Source organism: Bombina bombina, chromosome 3 (genome assembly GCF_027579735.1).
Source record: "Bombina bombina isolate aBomBom1 chromosome 3, aBomBom1.pri, whole genome shotgun sequence".
Taxonomy (NCBI): domain Eukaryota; kingdom Metazoa; phylum Chordata; class Amphibia; order Anura; family Bombinatoridae; genus Bombina; species Bombina bombina.
In genome coordinates this window covers 1,205,065,491-1,205,093,071 of record NC_069501.1, presented here as the reverse complement: position 1 = coordinate 1,205,093,071, position 27,581 = coordinate 1,205,065,491, and the positions used below count along the sequence as shown (strand labels likewise).

General features: G+C 37.7%; 1 protein-coding gene across 9 annotated transcripts in view; it reads right to left on the bottom strand.

The window, feature by feature from the left end:
- Positions 1-27,581, bottom strand: part of SYTL2 (synaptotagmin like 2) — a 260,784-nt gene that overhangs the window by 80,144 nt on the left and 153,059 nt on the right. For all 9 annotated transcript variants that reach the window (XM_053708648.1, XM_053708653.1, XM_053708651.1 and 6 more), the window contains exon 6: positions 26,979-27,066. In XM_053708648.1, coding sequence (XP_053564623.1) covers positions 26,979-27,066 — 88 coding nt within the window. The remainder of the gene's footprint in view (positions 1-26,978; positions 27,067-27,581) is intronic.

Here is a 27,581-nt window from a genome sequence, read left to right as displayed (position 1 = left end):
ATGTGAAGTGACAAAAACAACTAGAAAGAGGGTTCTCACTAGATTTTTTAAAATACATTTTGTTAATAGTTCGTGCAGGGTAAGGTTCACTTTTGTTATTATTGTTACTATTTATATTTAATTTATTTATTGAACCTCTGTGCACCAGGCTTTCCTATTTGGAAACTGTATTTAGAGAAACCCGTTCTCAAGCTGAAGTTATTGCCCTGCTATGCTAGTATACTAGTGTCCCTACACACATACAAAACACAGAAATTGACTGCCATTTTGCTTGCCTCGTGGTTTGCTGCTGCAATCCAGAGGTGTGCAGAGACAAACAAGGTAACAGGGTGGCAGCGCTCTTTTCTCTGGCCTATTCACTCTGTAGTGCAAACTGCAAGGGAACAAGACAATGTTTTGGACAGGTAAATGGGGTTTTTTTTTTAAGCAAAATGTACGTTTAAAAAATATTTTAATAAAATCGCAATATTTCGACGGCTTCCGGTGGGAGGAGTGTGGTGCAGGAGCGCGCGCTCTACAGCTCGAGTAAGAAGAGCAAACTTTCCAATCTACCCCGCAAAGAGTACCCCTATAGCCGTGGAACACTATACCGGCTAGGGAAGGACTGAAGAGAGTTTGCACGGAAGCCACATTTGCCACCAGCGGCCGGCTGGCATCGGCCACAAGCAGCAAAAAAATCTTTCAGTGACCAAGGCAAGCCGGGTGGTGACGCAGTTTTTTTTGTGCGCAGGAATATGTCCGGGAACGGACTTAGAGGTACTTGAGAGATACCGCAACACCGCGAAGTAAGGTGCAGAGTGTTACACGGAACCAGTGAGACAGTCTTACAAGGCCGGTTTCACCCCCCTGCCGGGATCGCTCGTGAGGCGTCACGTTTGGTGCTGGATATAGGGAGGTGCCGGTGAAGTGAGAAGGAGCATCTCTGCGGTGAACCAGAAAATCTGGGAGGAAAAGCGCAAGTATCTGATAAAAATATCTGTCACCACCTGTGTCACTGTATGCTTGTTTGGGAACGTTTTTAAAAGTGAATCATAGACCTTTACTTTGGTAACCTGTGTGTGGTTATAGCTGGTGCAAGTACCTAAGACATTTAGTGGGCTGAAGCAAGCACAGAAAGTAAGGCCTGTCTTAAATTCTACATTCACCAGAAAGGTCAAAGATAAGATAAGATAAGGTGTATTTCTCAGAAACCCTGGCATAAGTATTGCTTAAAGACCAATCCTCTTATATAAACCCACTATACAGTAAAAAGGGGGAACTTTGGAGACAAAGCTGTGTGAGATATTTTGGAGCTTTTTTGAGTACATCTGAGCAGGTTGCGTCAGGAGGCACAAGTCCAATAAAACCTGGGTGATTAAAACCGGGACTTGGGTTTTAGAAGTAACTGGCTGATAGTCACTAGCCATAAGTCATGGACTTGATAAAGAAGAAATGAGGCAAATAAAATAAAGGGTTGGAGCAGAGACATACAAGAAATTTCCACGCTCTGTTGTTTTTATGACAGCAAATCTGTATTGTATTCAGTGGTGCATAGCCACTGGTCAGCCTTAATAGACTATATGGAAGACTCGGCAGTGGGGATATACATATCAAGCTATTAAAGGAAAGGAAATTCCCCTGCTGCAACTTACAAGTGATAGAGAATCTTGAATAGACTGCCCAGAAAAAAAAAAAAAAAAAAAAAAAAAAAGGGGGCTCTATACTCGTGCATAACTGAGTTGTTATATGGACGTGTCCAGAATACGGACAGTTAATAGCTAATATATGATTCTCCTTTTTTCTATTGTTTTTTCTTGTTTTTTGTTTTTTGGTCTTTATGTGTATATAACCACCTGAGATACATGTATTGGGGCTACAAAATTGTTTTATTGTTAAGATTGTTAAGATGGAATGTTGGTTTATTGGCTACAACACAGCAGAATATGTGATATAACAACATATAAGTAAAGCTATTTGTTCTGCTGTTTCCTGATAGGAACAGATAGTGTACTTAGAGATAGTAGCCCGATGGTCTGTATAGGCCCTAACAATAGTGTTTTGTTTGCATCACATGTCCCTTACTCTACTTTTCTTCCTTATTCTCTTTCTTTTTTCTCCCAAGTGCACTTACACGAGAATAGTCTGAATTTTGCTTGGCGTCATAAGCACAAAGATAAAGTCACAATAGGTTTTTCTTGAAAGAATTTTTTTTTTTTTTTTTTTTTTTCTTCTCTCACTTGTTCACTCCAGTATAGATTACTCACTTGTTTTTCTTTATAGTTAAGTTCACACGTGTTTATTTTTTTGTGAGGATGTTTTGTTTTTGACAAATTTCACAACCTAGGTATCTAGGCTTAATGTTTTTTAAGAAACAGAATAATAGGTTTCACTTTAGTTCCCAATTTTCTTTCCCTTAATGGAGAGATTTATCACTTCAGCAAAGGTTAAATCGCCAGCAATGCCACCTAAACAACGTGAGAAAAAATCAAAACTTATTGATATGGAACAGAGTATGGAGGGTCAGGTACTACAAGCGGGTAACTTTGATACTCAAAATTTATTACAGCAAATTTCTGAATTAATAGTACCCCAACTTAATGCAATTAAAACCGAGATATCTGGTCTTACTGAAGAGATTAGACATTTTTCCAACAGGTTAGGGGAAGCAGAAATGAGAATCTCGGACCTGGAAGATCAGGTAGCCACGCAGGATAAGTTATATAAAACACAACAGGATATAATCAAAAATATGCAATTTAAAGTTGAAGAGCTAGAGGATCGCGCACGTAGGAATAACGTGAAAATAATAGGGCTCCCAGATATCCCTCAATACCAAGATTTAATTAAATTTACTGCCAAAGATTTACCAACGTTATTGGGTTTACAAACCTCAGATGTGTCTTTTTTGGTAGAAAGGGCCCACAGACTAGGCTCCCCTAGAGTAGATAGTAATGGCACAAATAAGCCTAGGGCCATTATGGTAAAATATCTTAATTTTCAAGATAAAATTTCAATCATGAGACAGTTCAGACAAAAAAGCCCATTAATGATAGGTCAAGAGAAAATCTTGTTATTCCAGGACTATTCTAATGAAACTTCTATAAAACGCAGAGAAATGTCACCCTTTTGCACAACGCTAATACAAAAAGGCATACAGGCCAGACTCATGTACCCCGCCAAAATATGTTTTAAACATAATAATGAAAATATTACATTAAAATCTCCGCAAGAAGCCAAAGAATATATTAAGTCCCTATAAGGAAACATAAAGTGTTGGCTTCTACAATATTAGGTTTTTTATTATGCTGTAAATGGTATAGTGGTATGGCCCAGCTATGTAAAGACTTAGAAGGTTCTATAATAGGAAATTATGTTAGGGTGTTTGATTGGTTTTGTTTTCCTTTTTTTTTTTTTTTTTTTTTTTTTAATTTTTTTTATTTTTTTTATTGTGTTTTAAGACCCAGAAACTGCAATGGTTAACTTAGTATCATGGAACGTGGGGGGGATAACCTCTCCAGCCAAAAGGTCTATAATTTTAAAACTATTAAAGAAAAAAACCCCAGATATAGCTCTCTTGCAAGAGACACACTTGCAAGAGGCAGAAATGGTGAAACTTAAATGTAAATGGGTAGGAGAGGTAATTGCTGCTCCTGGACCTAACCGGAAGAGAGGGGTAGCGGTTTTATTCTCTAAGAAGTTTAAATATAAAATCATAGTACAGGAAAGGGATCCGGGGGGGAGATACATTATATTTGGAATTGAACATGGTAACGCCTCATTATTTATATGTAATGTATATGGCCCCAATAGATTAGAGCCAGGGTTTTGGGATGATTTGTATGTTAAACTTTTCCCTTATATTAACAAGAATATGATTATTGCAGGAGATTTTAACATGACACCAGTTCCTATGGTGGATAGAATAAGAGCTGGTAATCGTCCTATAGGTAGAAAAGCGGAAGAAAAATTATTTAAAGCCTTTCGACACAAACTAAATCTTCATGACATTTGGCGATCAAAGTTTCCCGATATGAGATGTTTCTCCTGTGTATCTAAGACCCACAAAGTAATGTCCCGCATAGATCTTTTCTTAGTCAATGAGTCCATGTTATCTTTAGATTTAAACCCAATGATAGATGATATAGTTATATCGGACCACGCGATAATCGGTCTTGATATAGAAGGTATTAGATCTAGGAAGTCAGGGAGTAATAATTTTTTCTTCCCAAAATATTTGATACAGGATATTGATTTCAATAGATTTTTAGTACAAAAATGGAAACAATACAAAACAGAAAATATAAATTACTACCATAAAATAGAGGTCTTTTGGGAGGCTGCAAAAGCGGTCCTCCGCGGTGAAATAAAAAGCTATGTAATTAAACGGGAAAAGAAAATGAGAGCCCGAGATTTACAATTAGCAAATCAATTAAGAAATAACTATAAAACATATATTGATAATCCTAATGACGAAACTTGGGTGAGATACAGGAAAGCCAAAGTAGAAAGAGAGGGTTTTCTTAAACTCAAAATAGCAAAACAGGATAGGAAGGCGAATGCCTTTTTCTCTAGTTATCAGGGAAGGTCAGCTAAGTTTTTAGCTAAATTAAATAAAAGTGGAAACGATGGGAAGAGAAACATCAGCAGTATTAAAATCGGAGATCGTAGAATTACCTCCCCAAAGGAGATAAATAAGGTAATGTATGACTACTATCGTGAAATTTATTCAGCAGGGACAGTTAATAAAACGGCCAAAGATCATTTTTGGAAGAAAGTGCCTCTCCCTCAAATACCTGTAGAGGATCTTATAGAATTAAATAAACCTATATCAGAAGAGGAAATTCTAACAGTAATAGATAAGGCTAAATTAAACAAAGCTCCTGGCCCGGACCAAGTTCCTGTAGAATTCTACAGAATACTTAAAACTGAAATTGGGGGTACATTGCAAGATCTATTTAATCAATATTTTATTAAACATGAAATAGAATCTAGCCTTTTCTGTGCTTCTACAGTTATCTTATTGCACAAAAAAGATAAGGACCCGGAAAACCTTAATGCTTATAGACCGATATCATTATTAAATAATGATTATAAATTTATCACAGCAATTATGGCGGATAGGTTGAAGAAGTATATAAATAAGTTGATCCACAATGATCAAACAGGATTTATGCCAGGAAGAAGTATAACAAAAAACATACGAAAAGCATTACTAGTCTTGAGCTACTATTGGAATAAAACTGAAATCAAACATAATGTAAATGAAGTAGACTTGGCACTTTTAACACTAGACGCAGAAAAAGCCTTCGATGCGATTGTATGGGAACATCTATTTACGTCATTATCTCAATTTGGTATTACAGGTAACTTCCTCAAATTTATTAAACTGATCTATAAGGCACCTTGCTCAACACTGTTTGTAAATGGATATTTTTCACCAAAAATAACATTGATGAAAGGGACTAGACAGGGTTGTCCATTGTCACCCCTGCTTTTTAACCTTTCAATTGAACCCCTAGCGGTTAGACCCAGGCAGGTACTGCAAGGAATTAAAATGGGGGACCACAATGTTGTTTTATCCTTATACGCAGATGATTTAATACTCTTCTTATCAAGAACTGCACAAAGTATCCCCTTACTGTTGGAAATAATTAATGAATTCGGCTCCTTTTCGGGGTACAAGGTAAACCAGCCAAAATCAGAACTATTGTGGATAAAGCGGCCTAAAAAATATAGTTTCCAACACCCTTTTCGAGAGGTCAATCAAATCAAATATTTAGGGCTATACTTAAGTTCAAATCCAGAATTGTGGTATTCACTAAACCACTCCAAATTTTTTCTAGAATGTTCTACAGTGTTGGAGAAGTGGAGACCATTACCTATTTCGGTCTCTGCTAGGATTATGATGTTGAAAACATTTTTATTTCCACAATTGTTGTATATAATGCAGAATCTCCCTATTTTTATAAAAATCAAGGATATGATGAAATATGATAGAGAATGTAAAGTTTTCATATGGGGTGGAAAGCGGGTGAGACTTGCCAAAAATACACTGTATCTAGATAAAGATTATGGAGGGTTTGGTCTCCCCAATATTAAAACATATAATCAGGTAGCAATGTTAAAAATAGCAATTGACTGGATTACCGATAAAGAACACTGTTCTTTTAGAGATATAGAGGGTAGTATAATAAAACCATTTTCCTTAAAAGCTATTTTACACACTCCCATATCTAAAATTCCAGCAATGATATTAAAGAATAAGATTGTTAGTAACATAGTCAAAGTATGGCAGAAATTATGTGTAGATCTTAAAATAAACTATAGGTTTTCCAAGTATCTCCCTATGGTGGGACATCCGGAATTTGGCCCAGGATTAAGTTTTGGTATTTTTCATCTATGGAAAAAAAAAGGATTAGAATTTTTACAACAACTAGTTGATAAAGACACGGGGGTCATTAAACCATTTTCTCAAATACAATTTGAATATACTATCCCGAGGCAGCATTTCTTCGCTTTTTTACAGCTTAGACAATTTTATAATTACATAACACAAAATTCCCAAGGTGATGGGGGTCTAGGGGCAATAGAAGCTGGACTACAGATATACCGGGCAGGTTTTCATTCAATAGCATTTTGGTATAGGATGATACTGAAAAAAAAGGGTGAGATGCACCTAGAAATCCTCACTAAAAAATGGGAAAACTACTTTCCTGATTTACTACCCCAGGATATTAAACGGAGTATAGGGACAGTGGGTTCTAGATACACAGCTTGGAAGGAATCTCATAGTTATTTGGTTAACCAGGCATATATCACGCCCATACGTTTAGCCAAATGGGATAAGAATCTTAAAGGGAATTGCTTTCACTGCTATGAGCCCAGGGCAGATATTGTTCATTGTTTATGGCGTTGCCCGCGGATATATCAGTTCTGGAAGAAAATAGAGTTTTGGCTGAATAGGTTCCTGAGTCAAAGGGTGGTTTTTACACCTATAAGTATAATTTTCTTTATTCTTGATAATAAATATGTAAAAGGAGAGTATGCCTTATTAATATCGGCAATACAAATTGCCAGGAACTTAATTTTCCGGCACTGGAAAGCTAAAAAATACCCGAGTCTAGCGGACTTTGTCCAAAAAATGACTGTCCAATTAATTATAGAACTATTGAACCTAGAGCCAAACAAAGAAACCCAAGTTAGAGATTTTTACATAAAATGGGTAGACATTATTAAATTACAACCACCGGTGATACAAGCAGATATTTTGAAATCTTTGCATAAAGCAGGTTTCATACCCCCGTGAGAGATATAGTATTGGATAGAACCACGCAGCTAGGCTTAATGTGCTTAAACAAGGTCGTTCGTGGGCTAGTCTCCACCTCCAGAACGATATATAGTTGTAGTTTCTTGGGTCTTATATAAATAATTATATAATTTTTTTCTTTTTTTTTTTTTTTTTCTCTTCTTTTCACGATGTGTATTATGAACTGGTTGTCAGTTCAAATGTTTGTTTTATTTATGTTTATGTTTCTCTTTTTTTTTGCTGAATTGGTTGAGCAACATAAAAAAAAAAAACTCCAGCAGTATGCATACCTTTGACTAAGGCAAATTGTTAGCATGCAGATACACAGGATGACTGTTTTAATTGTTTTCTCAGATGAGTTTTGGCCCTGCGTGGCGCAATTTTGATAAAATTTTGTTTTGTCAGATTTGTTTTTGCATTTTTGTAAACTGCTGGATTTATAAATAAATATATAAAAAAAAAAAAAAAAAAATCGCAATATTTCTTCAAGAAATTGGGATTTTTTTTCCTTTCACGTTTACAAATAAAGAAATTTCTCTTTAGAAGCACCCACTCCCAGAGTCTTATTCCGATGATAGAGTCAAAGGTCCTGCGTTTCTCAACATCAGATTCCACATAACTAGTAAAATAGTAGATGAAATTTAAAGTAGACAAAAGCCTACTGAGGTCAAATCTTCGCAGATCTTTTAGGAAAATATTTGTAAAACCATTATTCACTCAAAATAGATAGCCAAATCTCCACAGAGCACAAATTGGGGGGGGGGGAAACAGTAATTAAGCATACACTTTATAAATAAAAACAAAAACAAGCTTGGCCTTCCAATTCCCATTTGCTGTAAAACTCTGTTTTAAGCTTCATTTTCCACATTTTGAAGATTTTTTGAAGTCCATGGCACAAGGGCTCTATATCAGCCATCATTAAGAGCTCTGCTGGCTGAGAATCAGTCTGATTTAGTTTGCAAAATAAGAAAAAACCTACTGGAATCAGTCTTCAAAGATCTCTTGTGAGCCCAGATATTAAAATACCTATTAGGATTTTTTTTTGTGAAACCGCTATTCACATGAAATAGATAACTACAGAATGTAATTTAAGAGACGATAGTATAGAGAATATAAAGTAAAACAAAAAAAATGGTAGCACCTGGGGATAAATTAGCTCAATCAATCAGGTCTAGTTAAACCTGGCTTCCAGAGAACTCAATCGAATGCATAGCAACCAAAGGTTTAAACATTTTATGGATAGCATACCCATTATCACAAATGATGCATGTTTTGAATAACTTTAATTGATGCATACACTTTAGAAAAAACTGAAAGACGTGCTGGGCCTTCTGAAACAAAGTACCTCAACATTATCTGCTTTTAAAACTTATTTTCTCTAAACTTCTTCATATACTAATTTACTCTCTAAATATAAAAAAGTTCTGGAGATATAGGTCAAGTCTCTGAAGATGACTGTAAGGGGATTATACAGACCATCCATATTGTTAGCATAATACAGCTATGCCAGAATTAAAAAAACACATCATATTATTAACTAGAAGTTACTGGAACATGCCAAGGCTCCACAACATGTCTTCTAGCGTATCACCACAATGGTTGAGATATTGTATTTTTATACATATTTGTGGACTTGCCCCTGCTCTTAACACACTGACATAATTTGGCCTATCTCACTGAGGACATTATAGGGCATTTTTTTCACTCCTGAGTCAGTTTAGTATTTGCTTAATAAGCCATTAGGGGAAGAAGCCTGTTTGTAGAACACATTGGCTAAAGTTTTGGCATCCTCTTCAGATACAATCATCATGTTACAGGACTAGTATGTGAAACTAAGAATAGATAGTTTCATTTTTGATATTGAATATCCCTCTGAATTTCCCCCCCAACACATTGTTCACCATGCTTGAATGACTCAAATATGGCAGCCTTTATTAATATAGTTTATTTGCTCTTTTTATTGTGCAATTTGGGTTGAATTTTAAAATAAGGGTTGATGCCAATCTTTGTATTTTTTGTTAGCAAAATAATCAACTCCAAAAACCGCTAAGCTGTATAATTGCCACGAGAATCGATCTTCATTTTCCAACAAAGGCATATCCTGAACTACTGATAATGGATGCGGATCAACAAACACTAATACACCAAACAAAACAACTGTGCAGATCTCAAATAGAAGATTCACACTCTTTTTACAATAAATCACTTCCACAGCTAATCAGAAGCATTAACTACATGACCCCCATCAGAGAGTGCTTACTTTTATAATTGGTTAATGTAGTTAATTGTTTTAATTGAGGATGTGTATTTTTGTTTTGCAATTGGATAGAGTATTTGTTTTTATTAAAATAAGTTTTTAGTGTTATTTAGTGATGTTATACATTGGTATAGATATCTGTATTGTTTTGGCAACTAACATATCGTTGTATTCATGTTTTTAACATTCAAATATTGACTATTATAATATTGATATTGTATTCAGTATCATTTGTTATATAGCGCAAATTCATCATCATCAAAAATGAGCGTGCGCAGACCATTGGCTGATATGTATTATCTGTCAAATTGTGGGGTTTTAGCATTTATCAAGTGCATTTGACTGTTGATGTGTAAATTTTGTGGCCAATATTTATTCAATGACTTGAGGTCATACTTTGATCACAGATGTCATTGTTGTCAATTCATGGTATAGGTTGATTTTTCCTATATCCTCTCGGGATCTGACCACTCTTTTTCCAGTTCAGAAAGTGTGTTATTTTTCACACTGTGGTCGCTTCAACGTCAAACACATATCAAGACCGTAAAACAGCTGATAAACACAATCCAAAAGATTGTAATTCACCATTTTGTTTGAAATGTGAAATTTCAAACAAGTCTTAATTGAATAATATGTGAGAGGGAATATTGGATGTAGTAAAATGCAATAACTGAATGTTATCTTGAATTACCATTTGAATGATAGATTTTGCTGCTTTAAAAAAAAAATCAACATACAATTGACCAAAGTTGATGTAAAATTTGAGTCAAGAATGTGCAATCTCATAACAAAAAAATTAGTAACAAGGTGCTTGACATGCAGTAAATATTGCAGAAAACAGCACTCATTGGATTTAATCTCATATCCCTATCATCACTAGGTGACTGCCATAAAGATGCTAATCACTTACTAAATGTATCTACTGCATGGTGGTAGTGGCGCCAAATAAGCATTTATCCCTTAAAAAGACTGCATACAACACACACACAAATTCTCTTAGAGAATTACCTTCTTTAAAATTAGGTGTCTTGTGCCCCCTCCAGGTAGGGTTAATTTGTAGTCTAGAGGACTCAGGATGCTATGGGCTCTAAAAAGAATACTAGCACCCCATATTAAACACTAAAATAGGGAGTCTGACCCATACTCTTTTGAAAGAGGATAATCACATCATTAAAATGAGGGGGTCACATACCTAGGTGTTCATGCAGCAATCCTCCTCTTTCAAATGAGTAATCCTGTGTCTTGTTAGCGGCCAGACTATTGTCTCTGCATTGGTCATATTTTGGGGGTTCTGGTGCCTCTAAAGTGGCCCTCATCACCCCCTCACCATTGAAAGAGGACATTCTACCATTTAAATAAGATTGTTTCATGTCTTTAGAGCCTTTAAATGATTGGTATAGTAATAACAATCACCTTATTTTTTGGAGTTGTGCGAGAGTAAAAATAGTTGACATTTTGTAAAATTAAATACAGGATGGTACAAGTAATTTATCTATTTGAATTTTTTTAATAAAAATTAGATAAATCAAATCTATGTGAAATTAAAATTTTGTGTAGTTTTAACATGTATCTAATCATTTTAAAGTTCACCATTTTACTCATACTCCATTTAATACCAGCATGTTTTGGGGAGGAGAATTGAAGCTTAATGTGGAGCCATAAAGTGAGTGTTTAAAACATTTAGAACAGAATGACTCCAGCAAATGGCACAACATAATGTGTTGGGTTTTTGCCATTTTATTTGGTGGCATTTTCTCATACTTAGGTAAATTATAAGTTTCCTAAACAAGTCATTTCACCCAAATGCACTGAAGCCACTTTTAGTCTATTTCACTCATTGTATTCTAAGGGGTTAATCATTACTGAGCATAGGGCATACAGGGCATTTGGGGGTGGACGTGGACAGCTGTGGCCCGGGTGGATTAGCCTTGCTCAGTCAACAGCATAATTATTTGTAAATGATGAAGCGCCAGCCCTGTCCTACCTCTCATTGCCTTGGCGTATCTGTGCCATATGAGGAACAGTTCTGCCACCTGCCCTGTTCTTTTGAGAGACTGTAACTACACAAGCTGAAGCGCAATAAGTGAGTATTCTTTATTTAAATGTGAACTTCAGTAGCTCCTGCCTCTTAATTATATTTCTATTCGCTAGTTAATGACAAACGCACACACACTGACGGAAGGGTGTTACAAACTTTAAATGATTTTTTGTAAATCAAACTAGTACATTATACTTGTTTTTTTGGGTATTATTAAACTCTTAAAGGGACAGTCAACACTTCCGTTAACATTATTTGATATTGGAAAATAAAAGCCGAAGATCCGCCTGCACTATACCCCTTCTGCCTTGCTTCTGTACTAATCACTGTTGCTAACTTCTCTAATACCGGGTATATATGGCAGCCGAACTCCCCCCACCGTTACGTAGCTGCCTTCTTCTTCAAATGATCAGCAAATCAGAATCCAATCCTTGGTCAGAAATTGCAAGGCGGCAAGGCAGAAGGGGTATAAGTGCAGGCGGATCTTCGGCTTTTATTTTCCAATATCAAATAATGTTAACGGAAGTGTTGACTGTCCCCTTTAACGACATGGACGTATCCCTGTACATCGCATGTCATTAAAGGAATAGAAAGGTAAAAATGAATGCTAAGTCTATTTAAATTTAAAATAGACACATGTTTGCACTATAGTTCTATTGCCAAAAATTCTTCTAGTAAAAGTGATTACTATTTTTCTGCAGCATGTGCAGATATCCTGAGAGGGCCACACACCAGTATTCAAACACTGTGTATGCTCAGAGAGGTTGTGGCAGTGTGTATTGCTTCTGTGAAGACGTAATATGCACTGACTCTCTGAGAAGGTGTGGGCTTAAATACTGGTGCACAGGCCCTCATAGGATATGTGTGTATGCCACAGAAAAACATTAATCATTTACTAGAAGCAATTATTTCTAATGGAAATATATTGTAAAGTATTCAAATGCACATTTAAATTTTGACCTTTCTATCCCTTTTATGCGACAGTGGCGAGAGGCGCAATTACTCCAGGAAGCATTTGTCAATAGCATTGACTCACCTCATCTTTAAAGGGTTAAACAACAGAAGGTGAGGGGGGTGGGGTGGGCTGCTAATCACCTGTTAAATAGAACAGATAATTCTTTTTTTTTTTTACTTTTTTTTTTTAGAGAATCTTTGTATGTACATTCGAGCTACCTCAACAGTAGAGTGTTAGTGCACATATGGCCTTTGACTGACTAGATTACCTATTCCTGGACGGAGTTAAAAAAAATAATAATTTTTTTTTAAAATAAATATGCAACCACTGGAAATGCACTTTAAAAATAGTCTATTAAAAGGGACACTTAAGTCTAACTTAAACTCTCATTAGCCAAATAGCACAAGCAAATTTAAAGCAATTTTCCAGTTTACTTAAATTATCAATTTGTTCTCAGTCTTTTTATATGCACACTTTCTGAGGCACTAGCTCCTACTGAGCATGTGCAAGCGTTCACAGTGTATCTGTATATCAGTCTGTAATTGGCTGATGGCTGTCAAATGGTACAGTCGGCAAGGAAATTAAGCAGTCTTTGAAATCAGGTGATTAGAAATTCAGACTAAGTGTTTCATTTGTGCTTGGCTGGTAGATAGTATGACAGTAGGCACCGGAACTATTCTCTTATTCACTCCCCCAGCACAGAGACAAAACACCATGCACTGAGGGAACCTGAAGCAGGAGACGGCTGCAGGATGGGCCACGGAATAATAAGGTTAGGGTCTCACAGTGGGATTTCAGGTCCAGTAACCGAGATCTGAGGTCTGATATAAATATGTGGCTTAAAGAAAAAGATGCATGGTCTGGTCTGGGGTGCAAGTGGTATACTGCTGATAATGTTATCATTCGATGCTCTTTATTAAAGGGAGATGAAACCCAAAGTTTCTCTTTCACGATTCACATAGAGCATGTGATTTGAAACAACTTTCTAATTTACTTCTATTATCAATTTTCCTTCATTCTTTTTGTTTCTTGTGTTGAAAAGCAGGGATGTATGCTTAGGAGCCGGCCCATTTCTGGAGCCCTATATAGCAGTAGTTTTGCAAGAGCCTCAGATGGCAGCACTATTTCCTGCCATACGGAACAAAGCAAATTTGATAATAGAAATAAATTAGAAATTTTAAGATGGTATGCTCTGTCTGAAAGACAAAATATATACAGTATATTATAGTATATATATTATTTTTTTTAGTTGATATCCCTTTAAATGTTCTAATCAAATTAAAACAATGAGACTGGCACACCTGGTTATTTTATATTTGTACTTTGGCACTGCCTCATAAAAGGTTGCCAGACACTGTTACAGCCCAATGCACTTTTCAGTGTAATGCAGCTTCTAAGACAAGCACTAACAGACCTCTACTATAAATTACTTTTTGGGCCCATGCCCAGATGTTCCTAGCAGCCTGTGAGACGGGGTAACAGCTCCCAGAGTCCCTTGCACACTGTTCATGTCTATTCAGTAGACGATCTTATTAGCCACAGAAAATGCAGCAGTTGTGCAGATGTATTAAATATTAATGTTAAAAGAAAAGCTGTAGGAGACAGAAACTGTGATGAATTTGTACGTTTGTCTGTCTTGATCGGTAAGATAACTAAGTTGTCATTACATTAAGCTACAAAATCTACTACTATGATAAAAAGCTACTGCAAATCATTTCACATTTTACATTTGTGTATGTAGAAGAATAAAGTTTTCATGCAATGAATAGTTCCACTAAAATATTGCAAATCAGCCCAATATTTAAACAGCTGAATATCGCTGGTTTACAGTCAGTGTGGGAACAATAGATTTTTTCCAGTAAGAATAATACAAATATATAAAACTATTTTGAAACAAGGATTTAATAATAATAAAAAAAAACACATACAGAGTAGCTTCCATAGGTTGGAAACTCTGACCTACTGTAGTCTGGGAGGAGCGCCAATTAAATTACTGAAAAAAGGGTGGGGGGAAAAACTGCAAACACAGTTATCAGATTCAATTAAAATAATTATCAGCAAAACTGAGTAAAAATAATCCACTCCAATTTCACATAATACACACTAATACAGGTAGGGTTGCCACCTCGGCCATGGTTTCCTGGACACTTATGAGTTACCCATGCTGCAGGGTGTGCAGGGAGGAACATGAATAGTGCTGTCAAGGGTCACTATTTGTGTGCTATCCAGGGGTGCAATTCATGTTCCCCTCTGCACACCCTGCAGCATGTGTAACTCATATGTGTCCAGGAAAATATGGCCAAGGTTGCCACTCTAAATAAAGGGTATAATTAGTTGTTTCTCTTCAACCAATTATCCCAGATATGTGAGGCAGCTCATTTGTAACACGGCTCAATACTAGCAACATATTGTTGCTAGATCTGTAACCCACAAGCCTGATGACTGACTTTGCCAGTAAAACATTCAAATTAAAAAAGGGAGGCGTTCCTTCTGAAGCATAACTGGATTAATAATCGAGGCAGCACGATCCCTCTATTGGAAAAAGCCCTCACTGGGTTTTCTGAAAGAAGTAGCTGAGCTTGCTGTGAGGATTGATTTAAAAACTCTAAGAAACCGATGTGTTGGCTAAACTGTTATGATAAATATATAGTAAAAAGAATTTCCAGCTTCTGATATCTTTTAAAAACTGCATATGGGTCCAAAGGACCCAGCAGTGGTTTGAAAAGTCATTTTTTGTATTTTTTACCCAGACACAGACACAGTGAAATAAAAGGTCCATTTTGTAAAAAAAAAAAAAAAAAAAAAAGATCAGAGGCTGGAAAATCATTTTACTATATATTGTTTAATGGAAGTGGCAAGCTTAAAGGGACATAAAACCCCAAAATTTTCTTACACGATTCAGATAGAGAATACAATTTTAAACAACTTTCTAATTTACTTCTATTACCTAATTTGTTTCATTCACTTGGTATCATTTGTTGAAGGAGCAGCAATGCACTAATGGTTTCTAACTGAACACATGGGTGAGCCAATGACTATCGGTATATATATGCAGCCACCAATCAGCAGCTAGAACCTAGGTTCTTTGCTGTTCCTGAGCTTTCCTAGATAAACCTTTCAGCAAAGAATAACAAGAGAAGGAAGCAAATTAAATAATAGAAGTAAATTGGAAAGTTGTTTAAAATTGTATGCTCTGTCTAAATCGTGAAAGAAAAATGTTGGGTTTCATTTCCCTTTAAGGTTCTGTGCTTGATAAAATTAAAGGGATATAAACCCCACTTTTTTTCATGAATCAGATAGATGCAATTATAAACAATGTATTACTTCTATGATCAATTTTCTTTGTTCACTTGGTATCTTTTGTTGAAAAACAGGGGTGTATGCTTAGAAGTTGGCCCTTTGCTGGAACACTATATGGCAGCAGTTTTGCAAGAATGTTATCCATTTGCAAGAACACTAGATAGCAGCACTATTTCCTGCCGTATAATGCTCCAGATGCCTACCTAGGTATTTCCTCAACACAGAATATCATGGGAACGAAGCAATTTGATATTTGATAATAGATGTAGATGTAAAAATGGTTTGCCCTGTCTGAATCTTTGGGTTTCATATCCCTTTAATGGAGGTGGCATGCTTAATCCCGCGCTGGATAAAACTGTGATTGCTGTCTCTTATTAAGAGATTTGCTGATAAGGTATAAACATGTTACAACCCTGAACTGAAATTCAGTAGCAGATCCATACTCACGTGCACTAGACATCAGATTACACAACATTTACATAAAGGAAATTGCTCTAAAGGTGAAGACTTTAAATCTGGCTCAAAATCTGCAGCTAGTTCAGACTTGTTAGCAGTTTACAAGTGCTACAAATAGCCCCAGAGTACTTGGTAAAGTCTGCTCAACCAGGAGTCTTAAAATGGTTTTATTCTTCACATTATGGGCTCAATCCCTTCTCTCCCCTTGGACTGCAGGTTCACACAAGCGAAGCTGTAGTCAGGATTTATCAAGCAGCTGCCATCAGACCGCTGCTTCCCTGCCCAGTTCTTAATCTCCCTGGTCTCTTCTGCCTGGGGAGATTGACAGCTCCTGCCCGCAAGTGATTGGCAGTCTGTGGACAGGGAGCGGGGTTGCACACGAGCGCTAGTGCTGCCCACCAGAGAAGCCAGAGGCAAATATGTACACCCCTGTCTGTCTGTGGATGATAAATCAAGCCCTAAAAGCATTAAACACATACTTCAATCCACTCACTGAGTACTGTGACTTTATGCAGAATTCTTAAATGAACATCTGCAAAAACCTCTTAACCTCTGGTCCAATAGAAACAATTTTGCAGGCAAAAAGGCTTCTATTAAAAGTTATCACCATTTTAGTATAAGCATTTTCCCTGCACGTGCATGTAAAGCATAGCTAGATATTCTCAGTGCAAAAGCATTTAAAAAAAAACAATTTCAAACAACTTTCCAATTTACTTCTGTTATCAAATTTTCTTAGTTTTCTTGTTAACCTTTGTTGAAAAGCAAGGATGTAAGTTCAGAAGTGTGCACATGTCTGCAGCACTATATAGCACCAGTTTTGCAACAGTGTTATACATTAGCAGGAGCACTAGATGGCAGCAGTTTTATAACAATGTTATACATTAGCAGGAGCACTATATAGCAGCAGTTTTGCAACAGTGTTATACATTAGCAGGAGCACTAGATGGCAGCAGTTTTATAACAATGTTATACATTAGCAGGAGCACTAGATGGCAGCAGTTTTATAACAATGTTATACATTAGCAGGAGCACTAGATGGCAGCAGTTTTATAACAATGTTATACATAAGCAGGAGCACTAGATGGCAGCAGTTTTATAACAATGTTATACATAAGCAGGAGAACTAGATGGCAGCAGTTTTATAACAATGTTATACATTAGCAGGAGCACTAGATGGCAGCAGTTTTATAACAGTGTTATACATTAGCAGGAGCACTAGATGGCAGCAGTTTTATAACAGTGTTATACATTAGCAGGAGCACTAGATGGCAGCAGTTTTATAACAGTGTTATACATTAGCAGGAGCACTAGATGGCAGCAGTTTTATAACAATGTTATACATTAGCAGGAGCACTAGATGGCAGCAGTTTTATAACAATGTTATACATTAGCAGGAGCACTAGATGGCAGCAGTTTTATAACAATGTTATACATAAGCAGGAGCACTAGATGGCAGCAGTTTTATAACAATATTATACATAAGCAGGAGCACTAGATGGCAGCAGTTTTATAACAATGTTATACATTAGCAGGAGCACTAGATGGCAGCAGTTTTATAACAATGTTATACATAAGCAGGAGCACTAGATGGCAGCAGTTTTATAACAATGTTATACATAAGCAGGAGCACTAGATGGCTGCAGTTTTATAACAGTGTTATACATTAGCAGGAGCACTAGATGGCAGCAGTTTTATAACAATGTTATACATTAGCAGGAGCACTAGATGGCAGCAGTTTTATAACAATGTTATACATTAGCAGGAGCACTAGATGGCTGCAGTTTTATAACAGTGTTATACATTAGCAGGAGCACTAGATGGCAGCAGTTTTATAACAATGTTATACATTAGCAGGAGCACTAGATGGCAGCAGTTTTATAACAGTGTTATACATTAGCAAGAGCACTAGATGGCTGCAGTTTTATAACAGTGTTATACATTAGCAGGAGCACTAGATGGCAGCAGTTTTATAACAGTGTTATACATAAGCAGGAGCACTAGATGGCAGCAGTTTTATAACAATGTTATACATTAGCAGGAGCACTAGATGGCAGCAGTTTTATAACAATGTTATACATTAGCAAGAGCACTAGATGGCAGCACTATTTCCTGTCATGTAGTGTTTCAGGCATGTGCACGCTAACTACCTAGGTATCCCTTCAACAAAGAATAACATGCGAAGGAAGAAAATTTGATAATAGAAGTAAATTGGGAACTTTTAAAATTGTATTCTCTGTCTGAATAATGAAAAAAATATTTTGGGTTTAATGTCCCTTTAAATACTGCAGCTGCTCAGGGCACCTGTGTGTCTTGTATCATGTCAGCAATTAATACATTTAGTCTGAGTGTTTGGTTTAAAATGCTGGTTCACGGAGCATACCTTAATACACGTTTGAAAAAGCTATAGCATTTACTACAAGCATTCGTGCTAATATATGTGTATTGCAAAAACATAATTTATGCTTACCTGATAAATGTATTTCTCTTGTGATGTATCGAGTCCACGGATTCATCCTTACCTGTGGGATATTCTCCTTCCCTACAGGAAGTGGCAGAGAGAGCACCCATAGCAGAGCTGTCTATATAGCTCCCCCCTTAGCTCCACCCCCCAGTCATTCGACTGAAGGCTAGGAAGAAAAAGGAGAAACCATAGGGTGCAGTGGTGACTGAAAGTTTAAAAATAAAAATATATATGCCTGTCTTAAATAAACAGGGCGAGCCGTGGACTCGATACATCACAAGACAAATAAATTTATCAGGTAAGCATAAATTATGTTTTCTCTTGTAAGATGTATCAAGTCCACGGATTCATCCTTACTTGTGGGATACCAATACCAAAGCTTTAGGACACGGATGAAGGGAGGGACAAGACAGGGACCTTAAACGGAAGGCACCACTGCTTGTAGAACCTTTCTCCCAAAAATAGCCTCCGAAGAAGCAAAAGTATCAAATTTGGAAAATTTGGAAAAAGTATAAAGCGAAGACCAAGTCGCCGCCTTACAAATCTGTTCAACAGAATCCTCATTTTTAAAAGCCCATGTGGAAGCCACAGCTCTAGTAGAATGAGCAGTAATTCTTTCAGGAGGCTGCTGTCCAGCAGTCTCATAGGCCAAACGGATGATGCTTTTCAGCCAAAAGGAAAGAGAGGTAGCCGTAGACTTTTGGCCTCTCCGCTTACCAGAATAAACAACAAACAATGAAGATGTTTGACGGAAATCTTTGGTTGCTTGTAAGTAGAACTTTAAAGCACGAACCACATGAAGATTGTGCAACAGACGTTCCTTATTTGATGAAGGATTAGGACACAGAGAAGGAACAACAATCTCTTGATTGATATTCTTATTAGAAACAACCTTAGGAAGAAAACCAGGTTTGGTACGCAAAACCACCTTATCTGCATGGAAAATAAGATAAGGGGAATCACACTGTAAAGCAGATAGCTCAGAAACTCTTCGAGCCGAAGAGATAGCAACTAAGAACAAAATTTTCCAAGATAGAAGCTTAATATCTATGGAATGCATAGGTTCAAATGGAACCCCTTGATGAACTCTAAGGACTAAGTTTAGGCTCCAAGGCGGAGCAACAGGCTTAAATACAGGCTTAATTCTGACCAAAGCCTGACTAAAAATTTGAACGTCTGGAACATCTGCCAGACGTTTGTATAGTAGAATAGACAAAGCAGATATTTGTCCTTTTAGAGAACTAGCTGATAATCCCTTCTCCAAACCTTCTTGGAGAAAAGACAATATTCTAGGAATCCTAATCTTACTCCACGAGTAACCTTTAGATTCACACCAATAAAGATATTTGCGCCAAATCTTATGATAGATCTTCCTGGTGACAGGTTTTCTAGCCTGAATCAGGGTATCAATGACCGACTCAGAGAACCCACGCTTTGATAGAATCAGGCGTTCAATGTCCAAGCAGTCAGACGCAGAGAAACTAGATTTGGATGCGAGAACGGACCTTGGATTAGAAGGTCCTGCCTCATTGGCAGGGTCCACGGTGGAACCGAGGACATGCCCACTAGGTCTGCATACCAAGTCCTGCGTGGCCACGCAGGTGCTATCAGAATCACGAAGCTCTCTCCTGCTTGATTCTGGCAACCAGACGTGGGAGGAGAGAAAGCAGTGGAAATACGTAGGCCAGATTGAAGGACCAAGGTACTGCTAGAGCATCTATCAGTACTGCCTTGGGATCCCGGGACCTGGAACCGTAATGAGGAAGTTCGGCATTCTGATGCGACGCCATCAGATCCAATTCTGGTGTGCCCCATAGCTGAATCAGCTGAGCAAATACCTCCGGATGGAGTTCCCACTCCCCCGAAAGAAAAGTCTGATGACTTAGAAAATCCGCCTCCCAGTTCTCTACTCCTGAAATGTGGATTGCTGAGAGATGGCAAGAGTGATCCTCTGCCCATCGGATTATTTTGGTTACCTCCATCATCGCTAGAGAACTCCTTGTTCCTCCTTGATGATTGATATAAGCTACAGTCGTGATGTTGTCCGACTGAAACCTGATGAATTTGGCTGCAGCAAGCTGAGGCCACGCCTGAAGCACCTTGAATATCGCTCTCAGTTTTAGGATGTTTATCGGAAGAAGAGATTCCTCCCGAGACCATAAGCCATGTGCTTTCAGGGAGTTGCAGACTTCACCCCAGCCCAGCAGGCTGGCATCTGTCATTACAATGAGCCACTCTGGCCTGTGGAAGTACATTCCCTGAGACAGGTGGTCCTGAGAAAACCACCAGAGAAGAGAATCTCTGGTCTCCTGGTCCAGATGCAGTTGAGGAGATAAATCTGCATAATCCCCATTCCACTGTTTGAGCATGCATAGTTGCAGTGGTCTGAGGTGTAGGCAAGCAAAAGGAACTATGTCCATTGCCGCTACCATGAGTCCGATTACCTCCATAAACTGAGCCACAGAAGGCCAAGGAATGGAATGAAGAGTTCGGCAAGTGGTTAAGAGTTTTGATTTTCTGACCTCCGTCAGAAATATTTTCATTTCTACTGAATCTATCAGAGTCCCTAGAAAGGAAACTCTTGTAAGAGGGAAGAGAGAACTCTTTTTTTATGTTCACCTTCCACCCGTGAGATCTCAGAAAAGCCAACACAATGTCCGTGTGAGACTTGGCTAGCTGAAAAGTCGACGCCTGGATTAAGATGTCGTCTAGATAAGGCGCCACTGCTATGCCCCGAGGTCGTAGAACCACCAGAAGGGACCCTAGCACCTTTGTGAAAATTCTTGGAGCCGTGGCTAACCCGAAGGGAAGAGCCACAAACTGGTAATGCCTGTCTAGAAAGGCAAATCTGAGAAATTGATGATGATTTCTGTGAATAGGGATGTGTAGATACGCATCCTTTAAGTCCACGGTAGTCATATATTGACCTTCCTGGATCAGAGGCAGAATAGTCCGAATGGTTTCCATCTTGAATGATGGAACTTTGAGGAACTTGTTTAGAATTTTGAGATCCAAGATTGGTCTGAAAGTTCCCTCTTTTTTGGGAACCACAAACAGGTTTGAGTAGAACGCTAGTCCCTGTTCCTCTTTTGGGACTGGGCGGATCACCCCCATGGTAAGAAGATCTTCTACACAGCGTAAGAACGCCTCTCTCTTTGTCTGGTTTACAGACAATCGAGAAGTATGAAATCTTCCCCTTGGAAGGGAGTCTTTGAATTCCAGAAGATATCCCTGGGACACAATTTCTAAAGCCCAGGGATCGTGAACGTCTCTTGCCCAAGCCTGAGCGAAGAGAGAGAGTCTGCCCCCTACTAGATCCAGTCCCGGATCGGGGGCTACCCCTTCATGCTGTCTTAGAGGCAGCTGCAGGCTTTTTGGCCTGTTTACCCTTGTTCCAAGCCTGGTTAGGTCTCCAGACTGACTTGGATTGGGCAAAATTCCCCTCTTGCTTTGTAGCAGAGGAAGCTGAAACGGAACCACTCTTGAAGTTCCGAAAGGAACGAAAATTATTTTGTTTGATCTTCATCTTATTTGATCTATCCTGAGGAAGGGCAGGATCCCTCCAGTGATGTCTGAAATAATCTCTTTCAGTTCAGGCCCGAATAGGGTATTTCCTATGAAAGGGATGTTCAAAAGTTTAGATTTAGATGACACATCAGCAGACCAGGACTTAAGCCATAACGCCCTGCGTGCTAAAATGGCAAAACCTGAATTCTTTGCCGCTAATTTAGCCAGTTGAAAAGCGGCATCTGTAATAAAAGAATTAGCCAACTTAAGGGCCTTGATTCTGTCCATAATCTCCTCTAATGGAGTCTCCATCTGAAGAGCCTCTTCTAGAGCCTCAAACCAGAAAGCAGCTGCAATAGTTACAGGAACAATGCACGCAATAGGTTGGAGAGAAAAACCATGATGAACAAAAATTTTCTTCAATTTTTATCCATACGATCTTTGAAAGCACAACTGTCTTCGATAGGTATAGTTGTACGCTTAGACAGAGTAGAAATAGCTCCCTCCACCTTAGGAACTGTCTGCCACGGGTCCCGCATGGTGTCAGATATGGGAAACATTTTCTTAAAAACAGGAGGGGGAGAGAACGGAATACCTGGTCTATCCCACTCCTTAGTAATAATATTCACAATCCTCTTAGGGACTGGAAAAACATCAGTGTAAACAGGAACCTCTAAGTATTTATCCATTTTACACAATTTCTCTGGAACCACTATAGGGTCACAATCATCTAGAGTCGCTAATACCTCCCTGAGCAATAAACGGAGGTGTTCAAGCTTAAATTTAAAGGCCGTCATATCAGAATCTGTCTGAGGAAGCGTCTTTCCTGAATCAGAAATTTCTCCCTCAGAGAACAAATCCCTCACCCCTACTTCAGAGCATTGTGAGGGCATATCAGATACGGCTACTAAAGCGTCAGACAGCTCAACATTTTTCCTAAACCCAGAGCTGTCCCGCTTTCCTTGTAAACCAGGCAGTTTAGATAAAACCTCTGTGAGGGTTGTATTCATAACTGTGGCCATGTCTTGTAAAGTAAAAGAATTTGACGCACTAGGCGTCACTTGTGCGGGTGTTACTGGTTGTGACACTTGGGGAGAGCTAGATGGTGAACCCTCATTTACTTCTGACTGAGAATCCTCTATTGCTCTATTTTTAAGTGCTAATATATGTTCTTTATAGTTTATAGACATATCAGTACAATTGGGACACATTCTAAGAGGGGGTTCCACAATGGCTTCCAAACATATTAAACAAGGATTTTCCTTGGTGTCAGACATGTTAAACAGGCTAGTAATGTAACAAGCAAGCTTGGAAAACACTGTAATCAAAGTAAAAAACACTTAGAAATAAAACGGTACTGTGCCTTTAAGAGAAAAAAAGCTGCACCAGTTCTGCAAAACAGTGTAAAAAAGCAGTAAACTTAACGAAATTTTTACAGTAGCATTATAAATACTTAGTAACTTTGCACAGCTATGCAAATAAACAATTAACCCCTTAAAGGCAAAAACGGATTGAAAAAACGTTAAACCCAGTAAAAAAGACTTTCATCACCTTGCCACAGCTCTGCTGTGGCTCCTACCTGCCCTTCAGAACAATTTGTGGGGGAAAAACTTCTTTAACAGCCCTCAAACACAGCAGGAAGCTCAGGAGAAGCAGCGATATGTCTCAGAGGAAAGGAAACTGCGCAACTGAGGCGCGAAAATAGGCCCCTCCCACCTCACTCAATGATTTGAGGCCTATCAGAGAAACACCAGAGTGTCTCTTAATTAACCATGTGAGTTACAAAACTCAAAACCAAGCCATAATGACCCCTTTAGTCCCTTCAAAAAACGTTATAAATGCATCAATAAACAAAATGTTTTTTCCTAGCAGTGTCACCAGCCCTTTAGTCCCTTCAGAAAACGTTATAATTGCATCAATAAACAAAACGTTTTTTCCTAACAGTGTCACCAGTAACTAATGAGCCCTTCAAGCAAGCTGAAATTCCTATTAAAATGTCTGAATACAGCTTACCCTTCCCTCATGGGGATATTGCCAGCCTTTTCTAGAATTAACACAGTCTGTCTAGAAAAATATAGACTGAACATACCTCATATGCAGCTTATCCTGCAAACTGTTCTCCCAACTGAAGTTTTCCAGTACTCTTCAGGCCTTGTGAGAACAGCAGTGGATCTTAGTTACAAAGTGCTAAGATCATCATCCTCCTTGCAGAAATCTTCATCCCTTTTCTGCCAGAGAGCAAATAGTACACACCAGTACCATTTAAAATAATAAACTTTTGCTTGAGAAATAAAAAACTAACATTTTAGTCACCACATAGCTCTTTGCCCTTCCTAGCAGTTAAGCAGGCAGAGAGAATGACTGGGGGGTTGAGCTAAGGGGGGAGCTATATAGACAGCTCTGCTGTGGGTGCTCTCTCTGCCACTTCCTGTAGGGAAGGAGAATATCCCACAAGTAAGGATGAATCCGTGGACTCGATACATCTTACAAGAGAAAATGCTTTTATACAAAACTGAACTGCACGCGGTTTTGGCTGGGGATGTTCCTTTAAAGGGATAGAAATGTGCATGGGTGCATTTCAGTTTTAAATAGAAGCATTTCCCAATATACTTCCATTAGCAAAAAATGCTTCTAGCAAAGGATATTACTGTTTTTCATATGCTGTGAGGGCCCGGCACCTTCTCAGAGTTAGCTGTATCTTGTAGGACACAAATTAAGTCTTCACAAACACAACATACCAGCTCTATGAGTTTAAATACTAGTGCATGGCCCTCACAGCATATGTGCATATGCCAATGAAAACACAGTAATAACCTTACTAGAAACATTGCATTTAGAAATAAATGCTTCTTTTAAAGATTGCCCCATGTTTCCTGCTAAATTCTCTCTCCCTAGCAAAGTTGTCCTTTCCTGTGAGCTCCATTACTTCTATAGGGGGCCACTTGCATGGACAGCCCCTTTTTTATTTTATTTTTTATTAATATAGAGAATTCCCTTAGGGCCGCCCCTGTGAGTATCAGCTCTGTTTTTCAAACTTGTTCTAGAGAAAGTAAGATAATCAGACTCTAGGAGAGGAAATGTTTGCAGCACCCAATACCACACAATATCTAGAACTTGTATGTTGGCAAATAAATCCCCACACACCCTGAACTGACACTATATTGGCTTTTTTTTCTTTAATACAACATCTACAGTGAGAAATTGTTGTCCTACAAACTAGGTGAAATTATGTAACAAAACACAGATTAATTCTATCATTAACTTTAAGACAAACAAAAATCAAATGATGTACAGAAAAACACGTTCAAACAACCATGGCTCCAAGTCAAAGCAACAACTAACTGATCCTAAACAATATTTATTCACTGCAATAAAGGAAAGACCTCCTTACAAAACTGAAACCAGATTTTGGGTTCTCCTGGCCCTAACTATATTTTTCATTGTGATTTAATGGTGAATTATATTGCATATAGCGAACACGGTAGGCCCTATATACAGGTTTAATGAGAGCGTGTGGATAAACCATTTTCACAAACACTACACTATGACCGCACATCCATACTTTGACGAATAGGTAATATAGGTCCTGATTTATATTGAATTGGAAGTTTCAGAATTATCCCCTTAATCTGTTAAACATGTTAGTGCTCTGACAAATAAAGGACATTGTATTCATCTTTGTTCCATTTTGGAGATGTCATTTAAAAATGTATTTGTCTCATTTCCCTATAATATGAGAGCTACTGAAATACCCAATGCGCATTAATACAGCAGCATTACTTGTCCACAAATCTGCATTTAAAAAAAATATATATATTTACACATACAAACCATTTTTACCTTTTAAAGATTACTAAGCTTTCATATTTGCACATTAAAACAAATGAGTACAATATCCTAACTCTCTTTTTCTAAATTTGCATTTAATAGAATAGAAAAACAGGAATATTCAATAGATTGAGAGCTCTAATTCATTTATCATAAGTCAGTGTTTAATTAAAGGGATATTAAACCCAACATTTAATCTTTCAACAACATTGCACTATTTTCTTTATAAATTTGTCCTGCTTTTGCTGTGAAATACTAAATTATTTTATTAAAAATGTACTTATTAATTTCCTCCCAGAGAGGCTGGAGTGCCTCCATCATACTTTAGCATGGGTAAAGTTGCTAGAGAGTCTAAAACATTCTACACAGTGATTGGTTAGCTCAGAGCACAAGCATTTACATCTGCCCTTAACTGACAATTTCAAAGGAGACCATGAACATGGATTCCATCAGCCTTTTCAAGAGGAGCTTCACTGAGCTGCTTTCAATTTGCAAAACCATGTAAATTTGCTAAGAAAATGAAAGTGTTAAGTAATTTGAAAACATTTCTTTTGCAATACAGTGTTTAATAGCCGACACATGCTGTGAGTTTAATGTCCCTTTAAAAACAGTAGGAGAACAAAATGATATCATGCTTCATTATGAAGATAAAGTGATTCAGAATCAAAATCATGATTTTCCCCCTCCAACAGAGAACTGGGTTAGGTAGAAATGCAAAATATCGCCATGATTTGAACATTTGTGAGATTCTATAAAACTATAATCTTGCTGATTTTTCGGAAGACAAGCAATTCATAAATTGTACCCAACCAAAGCTCTCCAGGAGGGGAAAATCAAACTCAAGTCTAAACAGTGAAAGTTTAAAATAAATTAAAGTCGTTAAAAACTTACCACGTTTAGGAAGACCATTATCAGGTGGCTGGTGTTTCCCATCTGTTTCAATCTCTTCCAAGGGAGAGTTAAACGGATTTCTTCTTATCTTTAAGAAAAAAAAAAATACAATTAAAATACGTAAAACTGATATAAACTGATATCTAACAAAAATAGCAAAAGCAAAACGTTTCTCTTATCTAAACCACATATTAATTTGCAACATTTTGAGAAAAGTCTATTTTCTCAAAATTTTGCAAATCAATATGCAGTTTAGTCAATTTGTAGCATTTTAAAAAAAACAAAGTGAATGTCAACTTTTAGATAAAGTGCCCGTTTTTAAAAAAAAATCTATTAAAAACAGGGGCACTGTCATTCATGAAAGTTTACATTGCGGCGGATTTTACAAATTCTTACCTTCTTCTCCTGAAAGGCCGGATCGCCAATCCCCCGTCTGCAGGTCCACAGCAATGACGAAAACGGCTTCCTCCAATCACGGCTTCCCCAAAGGAGCATCCATCTGGTGAGGCCACGCCGTGATTGGAGGAAGCCGGTTTCGCCATTGCTGTGTAAGTACAGCAGGAAGAAGCAGGCAGGGGGATCGGCTATCCAGCGTTTCAGGAG